Here is a 13,625-nt window from a genome sequence, read left to right as displayed (position 1 = left end):
CCCAATTGCACAGGGTGGGTTTGAGGCTCAGGTCCTCAAGCTTAATGATGAGCTTGGAGGGTACTATGGTGTTGAATGCTGAGCAGTGTGCAGTGTGATGACGATTGCATCGTCTGTGGACCTGTTGGGGCGGTATGCAAACTGAAGTGGGCCTAGGGTGGCAGGCAAGGTGGAGGTGAAAAGAATCCTCTCAAAGCACTTCATGATGACAAAAGTGAGTGCTAGGGGGCGATAGTAATTTAGTTCAGTTATCTTTGCCTTCTTTGGCCACCATTGTTCCTGTACCCATCTTGAAGCATGTGGGGACAGCAGACTAGGATAGGGAGGGATTGAATATGTACGTAAACACACCAGCCAGCTGGTCTGTGCATGCTCTGAGGATGCGGCTAGCAATTTCGTCTGGGCCAGTAGCCTTGCGAGGGTTAACACGTTTAAATGTCTTACGTCGGCCACGGAGAAGGAGAGGGGGGCCCGCAGTCCTCGGTAGCGGGCCACTTCGGTGGCACTGTATTATCCTCAAAGTGGGCAAAGAAGGTGTTTAGTTTGTCTGAAAGCAAGACATCGATGTCTGTGACATGGCTGGTTTTCTTTTTGTAGTCCGTAATTGCCTGTAGACCCGGCCACATGTGTCTGACCCGTTGAATTGCGACTCCACTTTGTCTCTGTACTGACATTTCGCTTGTTTGATTTCCTTGTGGCGGGAATAACTACACTGTTTATATTCGGCTATATTCCCAGTCATCTTTCCATGGTTAAATGCAGTGGTTTGTGCTTTCAGTTTTCTGCGAATGCTGCCATCTATCCACGGTTTCTGGTTAGAGTAGGTTTAAATAGTCAGTGGGTACAACATCTCCAATGCACTTCCTTATAAACTCACTCACCGAATCAGCGTATAAATCAATGTTATTCTCTGAGGTTGCCCAGAACATTTCCCAGTCCGTGTGATCAAAACAATCTTGAAGCGTGTATTCCGATTGGTCAGACCAGCGTTGAATGGTTTTTGTCACATGTACTTCCTGTTTGAGTTTCTGCCTATAGGAAGGAAGGAGGAAAATGGAGTTGTGGTCGGATTTGCCGAAGGGAGGGCGGGGGAGGGCCTCGTATTGCGAAAGTTAGAGTAGCAGTGATCCAGTGTATTGCCCGCATGGGTGCTACAATCAATACGCTGATAGAATTTAGGTAGCCTTGTTCTCAAATTTGCAGCCTCAGGATTTAGGGTTTCCAGTTTACATAGAGTCCAGTGAAGTTCCTTGAGGGCCATCTGGGTATCTGCTTGAGGGGGAATATATACGGCTGTGATGATAACCGACAAGAATTCTCTTGGGAGATAATATGGTCGGCATTTGATTGTAAGGAATTCTAGGTCAGGTGAACTAAAGAACTTGAGTTCCTGTATGTTGTTATGATTACACCATGCTTCACGGTGGGAACCACACATGCAGAGATCATCCGTTAATGTACTCTGCGCTCACAAAGACAGCGGTTGGCACCAAAAATAAAACAATTGGACTCATCAGACCAAAGAACAGATTTCCACTTGTCTAATGTCCATTGCCCAAGCAAGTCTCTTCTTATTATTGGTGTCATTTAGTAGTGGTTTCTTTGCAGAAATTTGACTTTTGAAGGCCTTATTCATGTAGTCTCCTCTGAACAGTTGATGTTGAGTTGTATCTATTAGTTGAACTCTGTGAAGCATTCATTTGGGTTGCATTTTCAGGCTGGTAACTCTAATGAACTTATCCTCTGCAGCAAAGGTAACGTTGTGTCTTCCTTTCCTTTGGCGGTCCTCATGAGAGCCAGTTTCATCATAGCTCTTGATGGTTTTTGCAACTGCACTTGAAGAAACTTTCAAAGTTCTTGAAATTTTCCAGATTGATTTACTTAGTCTTAAAGTAATTGATGGACTGTTGTTTCTCTTTGCTTATTTGAGCTATTATTTTCATAATGTGGACTTGGTCTTTTACCAAATAGGGCTATCTTCTTTATACCAACTATACCTTGTCACAACTCAACTGATTGGCTCAAGTGCATAAAGAAGGAAAGAAATTCCACAAATGAACTTTTAACAAGGCACACCTGTTAATTGAAATGATTTTGATTTGTTTAACACTTTTTTGGTTACTAACATGTTATTTCATAGTTTTGGTGTCTTCACTATCATTCTACAATGTAGAAAATAGTACAAAATTAAGAAAAACCCTTGAATGAGTAGGTGTGTCCAAACTTTTAACTGGTACTGTATGTGTATATACATTACCGTTCAAAAGTTTGGGGTCACTTATAAATGTCCTTGTTTTTGAAAGAAAAGCACACAAAAAATACATTAAATAACATCAAATTGATCAGAAATACAGTGTAGACATTGTTGATGTTGTAAATGACTATTGTAGTTGGAAACGGCAGATTTCCTTATGGAATATCTACATAATGTAGGCGTACAGAGGCCCATTATCAGCAACCATCACTCATGTGTTCCAATGGCACGTTGTGTTAGCTAATCCAAATTTATAATTTTAAAAGACTAATTGATCATTAGAAAACCATTTTGCAATTATGTTAGCACAGCTGAAAACTGTTGTTCTGATTTAAAGAAGCAATAAAACTGTCCTTCTTAAGACTAGTTGAGTATCTGCATCAGCATTTTTGGGTTTGATTACAGGTTCAAAATGGCCAGAAACAAATAACTTTCTTCTGAAACTCTTCAGTCTATTCTTGTTCTGAGAAATGAAGGCTATTCCATGCAAGAAATTGCCAAGAAACTGAAGATCTCGTTCTACGCTGTTTACTACTCCCTTCACAGAACAGCGCAAACTGTCTCTAACCAGAATAGAAAGAGGAGTGGGAGGCCCCGGTGTACAACTGAGCAAGAGGACAAGTAGATTAGAGTGTCTAGTTTGAGAAACAGATGCCTCACAAGTCCTCAACTGGCAGCTTCATTAAACAGCACCCGCAAAACACCAGTCTCAACTTTAGCAGTAAAGAGGCTAAAGATGATGCTGGCCAACATACATATATACCTACATACATACATACAGTCGTGGCCAAAAGTTTTGAGAATGACACAAATATACATTTTCACAAAGTTTGCTGCTTCAGGGTCTTTAGATATTTTTGTCAGATGTTACTATGGAATACTGAAGTATAATTACAAGCATTTCATAAGTGTCAAAGGCTTTTATTGACAATTACATGAAGTTGATGCAGAGTCAATATTTGCAGTGTTGACCCTTCTTTTTCAAGACCTTTGCAATCCGACCTGGAATGCTGTCAATTAACTTCTGGGCCACATCCTGACTGATGGCAGCCCATTCTTGCATAATCAATGCTTGGAGTTTGTCAGAATTTGTGGGTTTTTGTTTGTCCACCCGCCTCTTGAGGATTGACCACAAGTTCTCAATGGGATTAAGGTCTGGGGGGTTTCCTGGCCATGGACCCAAAATATCAATGTTTTATTCCCCAAGCCACTTAGTTATCACTTTTGCCTTATGGCAAGGTGCTCCATCATGCTGGAAAAGGCATTGTTCGTCACCAAACTGTTCCTGGATGGTTGGAAGAAGTTGCTTTCAGAGGATGTGTTTGTACTATTCTTTATTCATGGCTGTGTTCTTAGGCAAAATTGTGAGTGAGCCCACTCCCTTGGCAGAGAAGCAACCCCACACATGAATGGTCTCACGATGCTTTACTGTTGGCATGACACAGGACTGATGGTAGCGCTCACCTTGTCTTCTCTGGACAAGCTTTTTTCCGGATGCCCCAAACAATCAGAAAGGGAATTCATCAGAGAAAATGACTTTACCCCAGTCCTCAGCAGTCCAATCCCTGTACCTTTTTCAGAATATCAGTCTGTCCCTGTTGTTTTTTCCTGGAGAGAAGTGGCTTCTTTGCTGCCCTTCTTGACACCAGGCCATCCTCCAAAAGTCTTCGCCTCACTGTGCATGCAGATGCACTCACACCTGCCTGCTGCCATTCCTGAGCAAGCTCTATACTGGTGGTGCCCCGATCCCGCAGCTGAATCAACTTTAGGAGAAGGTCCTGGCGCTTGCTGGACTTTCTTGGGCGCCCTGAAGCCTTCATCACAACAATTGAACCGCTCTCCTTGAAGTTCTTGATGATCCGATAAATGGGTGATTTAGGTGCAATCTTACTGGCAGTAATATCCTTGCCTGTGAAGCCCTTTTTTTGCAAAGCAATGATGACGGCACGTGTTTCCTTGCAGGTAACCATGGTTGACAGAGGAAGAACAATGATTGCAAGCACCACCATCCTTTTGAAGCTTCCAGTCTGTTATTCAAAATCAATCAGCATGAAAGAGTGATCTCCAGCCTTGTCCTTGTCAACACTCACACCTGTGTTAACGAGAGAATCACTGACATGATGTCAGTGGTCCTTTTGTGGCAGGGCTGAAATGCAGTGGGAATGTTTTGGGGGGATTCAGTTCATTTGCATGGCAAAGAGGGACTTTGCAATTCATCTGATCACTCTTCATAACATTCTGGAGTTTATGCAAATTGCCATCATACAAACTGAGGCAGCAGACTTTGTGAAAATGAATATTTGTCATTGTCAAAACTTTTGGCCACAACTGTACATACAGTGCCTTGCGAAAGTATTCGGCCCCCTTGAACTTTGCGACCTTTTGCCACATTACAGGCTTCAAACATAAAGATATAAAACTGTATTTTTTTGTGAAGAATCAACAACAAGTGGGAGACAATCATGAAGTGGAACGACATTTATTGGATATTTCAAACTTTTTTAACAAATCAAAAACTGAAAAATTGGGCGTGCAAAATTATTCAGCCCCTTTAAGTTAATACTTTGTAGCGCCACCTTTTGCTGCGATTACAGCTGTAAGTCGCTTGGGGTATGTCTCTATCAGTTTTGCACATCGAGAGACTGAAATTTTTTCCCATTCCTCCTTGCAAAACAGCTCGAGCTCAGTGAGGTTGGATGGAGAGCATTTGTGAACAGCAGTTTTCAGTTCTTTCCACAGATTCTCGATTGGATTCAGGTCTGGACTTTGCCATTCTAACACCTGGATATGTTTATTTTTGAACCATTCCATTGTAGATTTTGCTTTATGTTTTGGATCATTGTCTTGTTGGAAGACATCTCCGTCCCAGTCTCAGGTCTTTTGCAGACTCCATCAGGTTTTCTTCCAGAATGGTCCTGTATTTGGCTCCATCCATCTTCCCATCAATTTTAACCATCTTCCCTGTCCCTGCTGAAGAAAAGCAGGCCCAAACCATGATGCTGCCACCACCATGTTTGACAGTGGGGATGGTGTGTTCAGGGTGATGCGCTGTGTTGCTTTTACGCCAAACATAACATTTTGCATTGTTGCCAAAAAGTTCAATTTTGGTTTCATCTGACCAGAGCACCTTCTTCCACATGTTTGGTGTGTCTCCCAGGTGGCTTGTGGCAAACTTTAAACAACACTTTTTATGGATATCTTTAAGAAATGGCTTTCTTCTTGCCACTCTTCCATAAAGGCCAGATTTGTGCAATATACGACTGATTGTTGTCCTATGGACAGAGTCTCCCACCTCAGCTGTAGATCTCTGCAGTTCATCCAGAGTGATCATGGGCCTCTTGGCTGCATCTCTGATCAGTCTTCTCCTTGTATGAGCTGAAAGTTTAGAGGGACGGCCAGGTCTTGGTAGATTTGCAGTGGTCTGATACTCCTTCCATTTCAATATTATCGCTTGCACAGTGCTCCTTGGGATGTTTAAAGCTTGGGAAATCTTTTTGTATCCAAATCCGGCTTTAAACTTCTTCACAACAGTATCTCGGACCTGCCTGGTGTGTTCCTTGTTCTTCACGATGCTCTCTGCGCTTTTAACGGACCTCTGAGACTATCACAGTGCAGGTGCATTTATACGGAGACTTGGTTACACACAGGTGGATTGTATTTATCATCATTAGTCATTTAGGTCAACATTGGATCATTCAGAGATCGTCACTGAACTTCTGGAGAGAGTTTGCTGCACTGAAAGTAAAAGGGGCTGAATAATTTTGCACGCCCAATTTTTCAGTTTTTGATTTGTTAAAAACGTTTGAAATATCCAATAAATGTCGTTCCACTTCATGATTGTGTCTCACTTGTTGTTGATTCTTCACAAAAAAATACAGTTTTATATCTTTATGTTTGAAGCCTGAAATGTGGCAAAAGGTCGCAAAGTTCAATGGGGCCGAATACTTTCGCAAGGCACTGTATATACACACACACACACGCATGTATGTGTGTGTGTGTGTGTGTGTGTGTGTGTGTGTGTGTGTGTGTGTGTGCAATGTGTTGTTAACAAACTATAGTTTGGCAAGTCGGTTAGGACATCTACTTTGTGGATGACACAAGTCATTTTTCAAAAAATGTTTACAGACATATTATTGCATTTATAATTCACTGTTTCACAATTCCAGTGGGTCAGAAGTTTACATACACTAAGTTGATTGTGCCTTTAAACAGCTTGGATAATTACAGAAAATTCTGTCATGGCTTTAGAAGCTTCTGATAGGCTAATTTATATCATTTGAGTCAATTGGAGGTATACCCGTGGATGTATTTCAAGGCCTACCTTCAAACTCAGTGCCTCTTTGCTTGACATCATGGGAAAATCAAATGAAATCAGGCAAGACCTCAGAAAATAAATTGTAGACCTCCACAAATCTGGTTCATCCTTGGGAGCAATTTCCAAACGCCATAAGGTCCCACGTTCATTTGTACAAACAATAGTACGCAAGTATAAACACCATGGAACCACGCAGCCGTCATACCGCTCAGGAAGGAGACGCGTTCTGTCTCCTGGAGATGAACATACTTTGGTGCGAAAAGTGCAAATCAATCCAAGAACAACAGCAAAGGACCTTGTGAAGATGCTGGAGGAAATGGGTACAAAAGTATCTATATCCACAGTAAAACGAGTCCTATATCGACATAACCTGAAAGGCCGCTCACTAAGGCAGAAGCCACTGCTCCAAAACCGCCATAAAAAAGCCAGACTACGGTTTGCAACTGCACATGGGGACAAAGATTGTACTTTTTGAAGAAATGTCCTCTTGTCTGATGAAACAAAAATAGAACTGTTTGGTCATAATGACCATTGTTATGTTTGGAGGAAAAGGGGGAGGCTAGCAAGCTGAAGAACACCCTCCCAACCGTGAAGCACTGGCGTGGCAGCATCATTTTGTGGGGATGCTTTGCTGCAGGAGGGACACGTGCACTTCACAAAATAGATGGCATCATGAGGATGGAAATTATGTGGATATATTGAAACAACATCTAAAGACTTCAGTCAGGAAGTTAAAGCTTGGTCGCAAATGGGTCTTCCAAATGGACAATGACCCAAGCATACTTCCAAAGTTGTGGCAAAATGGCTTAAGGACAACAAAGACAAGGTATTGGAGTGGCCATCACGAAGCCCTGACCTCAAGCCTATGGACATTTTGTGGGCAGAACTGAAAAAGCGTGTGCAAGCAAGGAGGCCTACAAACCTGACTCAGTTACACCAGCCCAACTTATTGTGGGAAGCTTGTCGCACGCTACCTGAAACGTTTGACCCAAGTTAAACAATTTAAAGGCAATGCTACCAAATACTAATTGAGTGTATGTAAACTTCTGACCCACTGTGAATGTGATGAAAGAAATAAAAGCTGAAATAAATCATTCTCTCTCCTATTTTTCTTACATTTCACATTTTTAAAATAAAGTGGTGATCCTAACTGACCTAAGACAGGGGACTTGTACTAGGATTAAATGTCAGGAATTGTGGCTAAGGTGAACTCCTGACTTTTTGTGTGTGTGTGTGGCCTTTCCACTGACTCTGAAAAACACCAAAAGAAAGATGTACATGGTCCCTGTTCAACTGTGTGAACGTGCCTTAGGCATGCTGCAAGGAGGCATGAGAACTGCAGATGTGGCCAGGGCAATAAATTGCAATGTCTGTATTGTGAGATGCTTAAGACCGCTCTACAGGACAGACAGCTGATTGTCCTCGCAGTGGCAGACCACGTGTAACAAAACCTGCACAGGATCGGTACATCCGAACATCACACCTGCGGTACAGGTACAAGATGGCAACAACAACTGCCCGAGTTACACCAGGAACGCACAATCTCTCCATCAGTGCTCAGACTGTCCGCAATAGGTGGAGAGAGGCTGGACTGGGGGCTTGTTGGCCTGTTGTACGGCAAGTCCTCACCAGATATCACCGGCAACAGCGTCCACAAACACTCTGTTGCTGGACCAGACAGGACTGGCAAAGAGTGCTCTTCACCGATGAGTCGCGGTTTTGTCTCACCAGGGGTGATGGTCGGATTTGCGTTTATCGTCGAGGGAATGAGCGTTACACTGAGGCCTGTACTCTGGAGCGGGATCAATTTGGAGGTGGAGGGTCCGTCATGGTCTGGGGCGGTGTGTCACAGCATCATCGGACAGAGCTTGTTGTCATTGCAGACAATCTCAAAGCTGTGTGTTACAGGGAAGACATCCTCCTCCCTCATGTGGTACCCTTCCTGCAGGCTCCTCCTGACATGACCCTCCAGCATGACAATGCCACCAGCCATACTGCTCGTTCTGTGCGTGATTTCCTGCAAGACAGGAATGTCAGTGTTCTGCCATGGCCATGAAGAGCCCGGATCTCAATCACATTGAGCACGTCTTCGACCTGTTGGATTCGAGAGTGAGGGCTATGGCCATTCCCCCCAGAAATGTCTGGGAACTTGCAGGTGCCTTGGTGGAAGAGTGGGGTAACATCTCACAGCAAGAACTGGCAAATCTGGTGCAGTCCATGAGGAGGAGCCGCAGTGCACTACTTAATGCAGCTGGTGGCCACACCAGATACTGACTGTTACTTTTGATTTTGACCCCCCTTTGTTCAGGCACACATTATTCCATTTCTGTTAGTCACGTGTCTGTGGAACTTGTTCAGTTTATGTCTCAGTTGTTGAATCTTGTTATGTTCATACAAATATTTACACATGTTAAGTTTGCTTAAAATAAACGCAGTTAACAGTGAGAGGACGTTTCTTTTTTTGCTGAGTTTGTTTGTATATATGTGTATATATATATATGTATATAGGTGTACCTTGGGAGTTTGTTGACAGATCCCATTGGAAACCTGTCCAGCTCCATATCTGACTTGTAGGTTTCAAGGTCTTCTTCACACAATGATGCAATCATGCTCTCAAAGAACTGGAAAATGTACCAAAGTTCTCCTTTCACCTCCATGCCATTTGAAGACACTATAACAGAACGGAGCCAGAGAAGCATGTAGCAATGATCAGAGGGAGGGTTCACAGAGAAATGCCTGAAAACCTGTAGCTTAATAACACCTGCAGTGATGATTTTAGCATGTCAATCTTGGTGGGGCAAACTCCACATTTCTTGTTGTTGATGCATTCCAGCAAAGCCACTACACAACACTAAACAATAAACAAATTGCACTATAATGGTGACAAATGCCCACAAATTGTTTGGGCCCACATAAAGCTGTCCCAACAGCAGATATTTCCTTTCACCACCATGGAGTGAATCCTTAGCACCACTATACCTGGCTACCAGTGGAGCCTTGTCTGGCAGCGAAACAGTTCATTCAGCCTCATTTACTGCCTTGAAAAAAAACATGTCTGACTTGCTTAAACAAATGTGGTTTCTACTGACAATTGACAATCTACTTCATTATTCTCCCTTGTACACCAAGTCAGAACTGTAGGATAAATAAAGGGGGCATATAAGCAGACAATGAAAGCTCTTACAATATTTGATGAGGACATTTCTCTAAAACAGGCTATAGGCTACATGTGCACCATGAAGTCAGAACAGTAGGCTTACTTATGAGGTGGAAAGGGACCAAATTATTGGGGTAAGGCACACGGGTTACTAACAGCTTACTACACAACATACACTTTGTATTATTTTCTTAGCTACAGTATACATATCTCCCTGGCATATTACATTATTTATGCAGCAGCATACAATACAGTTTTGGACTCGTTGTGCTGTGCTCACTTGAACAGGCCAGTCCTTCTTGTGTTCAGGGGGGGGGGGTGATCTTCAGGTTGGAGATTCAGAAAGAGGCCCGAGTTCCCGAATTGGAATTCCGAGTTAGATGACCGTTCAAAACATATTTTCCTAGTCGGAGCTCATTTTTTCCCCAGTTGTCTTGAACTCACTGAAGTCACTGAGTTTCCAGTTGTTTTGAACACGGAAGAAGTCATGCTAAATTGACAGCATGGCCAATGTATTCAACATTTTCTGGCCCATGGTGTTGACATGATCAAAGCTATGGTAGATATAATGTGATTTGACATTTTATCTGTGGCCAATGACCTTGAGCCTTCTAGGATGGGCACTTCTAATGTAATGTTCGAGCTCTAACTGTAGATTATTCAGTGGTGTGGTCTCCCCATGAGTGACAGAACACTGAGCTAATCACGATGCACCAACCCCTACGCTCCGTATTTTCTGCTGGCTGCCCCACCACCACAGAAAGCACTAAGCTAGGCTGAAACACCTGCATTTTCTTACTCAAGAAAGCAAAAAAGAGACGGCTTTATTGATTTATTCTTAATTTTTTACATTGTTTGCAAACTGATATGTGACCTGTATTAATGCCAAAATATCATGCAAAACAGGCTAAACAATTAGGGCCCTGAATGACAGGTTCCAGCTGAACACCTGTAGCGTAATAAGAACACATGTAGCGTAATAAGAATGGGTGTAGAGTAATAAGTACGGGTGTAGAGTAATAAGAACACCTGTAGTGTAATAAGAACGGGTGTAGAGTAATAAGAACACCTGTAGCGTAATAAGAACACCTGTAGCGTAATAAGAACACCTGTAGCGTAATAAGAACGGGTGTAGAGTAATAAGAACGGGTGTAGAGTAATAAGAACACCTGTAGCGTAATAAGAACGGGTGTAGAGTAATAAGAACACCTGTAGCGTAATAAGAACGGGTGTAGAGTAATAAGAACACCTGTAGCGTAATAAGAACGGGTGTAGAGTAATAAGAATGGGTGTAGCGTAATAAGAACACCTGTAGCGTAATAAGAACACGTGTAGCGTAATAAGAACACCTGTAGCGTAATAGGAACGGGTGTAGAGTAATACGTACGGGTGTAGAATAATAAGAACACCTGTAGCGTAATAAGAACACCTGTAGCGTAATAAGAACGGGTGTAGAGTAATAACAACACCTGTAGCGTAATAAGAACTGGTGTAGAGTAATAACAACACCTGTAGCGTAATAAGAACGGGTGTAGAGTAATAACACCTGTAGCGTAATAAGAACGGGTGTAGAGTAATAAGAACACATGTAGCGTAATAAGAACGGGTGTAGAGTAATAACAACACCTGTAGCGTAATAAGAACGGGTGTAGAGTAATAACAACACCTGTAGCGTAATAAGATCACCTGTAGAGTAATAAGAACACCTGTAGCGTAACAAGAACGGGTGTAGAGTAATAAGAACACCTGTAGAGTAATAAGAACACCTGTAGAGTAATAAGAACGGGTGGAGTAATAAGAATGGGTGTAGAGTAATAAGAACGGGTGTAGAGTAATAAGAACACATGTAGCGTAATAAGAACGGGTGTAGAGTAATAAGAACACCTGTAGCGTAATAAGAACAGGTGTAGAGTAATAAGAACGGGTGTAGCATAATAAGATCACCTGTAGAGTAATAAGAACACCTGTAGCGTAACAAGAACGGGTGTAGAGTAATAAGAACACCTGTAGAGTAATAAGAACGGGTGGAGTAATAAGAATGGGTGTAGAGTAATAAGAACGGGTGGAGTAATAAGAATGGGTGTAGAGTAATAAGTACGGGTGTAGAGTAATAAGGACACCTGTAGAGTAATAAGAACGGGTGTAGAGTAATAAGAACACCTGTAGAGTAATAAGAACGGGTGTAGAGTAATAAGAACACATGTAGCGTAATAAGAACGGGTGTAGAGTAATAAGAACAGGTGTAGCGTAATAAGATCACCTGTAGCGTAATAAGAACACCTGTAGAGTAATAAGAACGGGTGGGGTAATAAGAATGGGTGTAGAGTAATAAGTACGGGTGTAGAGTAATAAGAACACCTGTAGAGTAATAAGAACACCTGTAGCGTAATAAGAACACCTGTAGAGGTAATAAGAACGGGTGTAGCGTAATAAGAACGGTTGTAGGCATGCAGAAGCAAAATGGCTCTTGTCTAGTAAGAAGATACACAGGGAAACAACCCCACTGTTCACAGGGAGAAATGACAGGGGGGCTGTTTATAAAGGTTACAGGAACAGAAGAAAACCTTGGTCTGCCCGATAACAAGGAGGACAGGCTCCTCTCTCCTCGCTCTAATCATCTGCATTGGCATGGTTGGATGTAATGTCTTTACTTTATGCAGTGTTCCAGCCTGTTCGCAGAATGATTGCATTGGCGTGTGGTTAAGGTTTAAAATCAGATTCTATGGTCACTAGCTGGAACAGCCACAATCTGCGGAGATGCCTCCAGTGCAAGATTCATGACAATAAACGCCAACTTGCATCCACTGGTGGTAGGTGCATCTTGAAGGAGTAAAACACCAATTCAGAGACTATGCAGCTTCTGCCCTTCACAACCTCCTGTCATCACACACTTTGCACGGCTGGTGAATAACACATTCTCATTCAAAATGTATTTTTTTAGGTCATTCCAATTGCATATTTACTGTCTGTGTTGATCATTTTAAATATACAAGCCTAAAATAACAGTGTTGGTCAGTTTTAAACGCCTCAGTCAGTCAGTGTCTTGACTCTTGATGTAATCAGCCCCCTGGCATCTGATGTTCAATCATCCCAGTAGCAGTGTGTTGCACTGTCTACGCTCCCCTCTTAGTCTACTCCTTCATTATGCTAAGTGAGTTGAGAAATTAGCTACAATTATGGATCTATTTGAGGCTGGCTGAAGAGAACAGGACAGCAGAGCTCACTGATCCATTTCTTTGTTTATGTGGCTCTGTTTTCACATCACATGGCTTTATGAAATGCTAGGCTGGGGATAGATGGTACTGACTAGACTACCAGGAAGAATATGGATGGTATATTGATTTGGTAACCGTTCCTTCCACTACCTGCCCCCATTGTTATTTGACACTGTTATTACATAATGTGTACCCTATGGGATTCCTCTTTGTTCCTTCGAACACTGATTATGTGAACTAATGGAATCCCTCATAGGTCTGATGCTCTCCATCTTTGTGTCTCTGTCTCTCTTGGTTTCTCTCTCTTTCAGATTTTTCTGCTAGAAAAGCACACATCACTGAGGTAATGTACTCACCTTTACTTGTATTTAGCCCAAATGACTGAAATACAGCTGACTGACATGCCCTCTATTTAAACCCCCCTCCTACTGTCTGTGTTCTGCTACACACACCATCTCCTGCTACTTTCATCCCCCTGCCTGCACTTCAATCCTTATGCTGTGTGATCTCTCTACTACTACACTTCATATAGAGGCTTCAGTATGCTCGCGGGCAGTGTGGGATTCTTCATAGGTACTGCCCCGGTCATATATTAGGTACTGCCCCGGTCATATATTAGGTACTGTGCTGTGTTATAAGCCCCTTTCATTTTACACTCTGCCCTGTGATGAGAAGTGCCCACTG

The 13,625-nt window shown here is 42.5% G+C and overlaps 1 protein-coding gene across 4 annotated transcripts in view; it reads left to right on the top strand.

The window, feature by feature from the left end:
• The window catches only part of LOC112252223 (phosphatidylinositol 4-phosphate 5-kinase type-1 gamma), a 95,047-nt gene that overhangs the window by 32,393 nt on the left and 49,029 nt on the right, over nucleotides 1–13,625 (top strand). For all 4 annotated transcript variants that reach the window (XM_042323058.1, XM_024423269.2, XM_024423270.2 and 1 more), the window contains exon 2: nucleotides 13,253–13,284. In XM_042323058.1, the coding sequence (XP_042178992.1) occupies nucleotides 13,253–13,284 (32 nt within the window). The remainder of the gene's footprint in view (nucleotides 1–13,252; nucleotides 13,285–13,625) is intronic.

This window comes from Oncorhynchus tshawytscha, linkage group LG06 (assembly GCF_018296145.1).
Source record: "Oncorhynchus tshawytscha isolate Ot180627B linkage group LG06, Otsh_v2.0, whole genome shotgun sequence".
NCBI lineage: Eukaryota > Metazoa > Chordata > Actinopteri > Salmoniformes > Salmonidae > Oncorhynchus > Oncorhynchus tshawytscha.
Note: the sequence above shows the minus strand (reverse complement) of the source record. Positions and strands in the feature narration are given on the sequence as shown.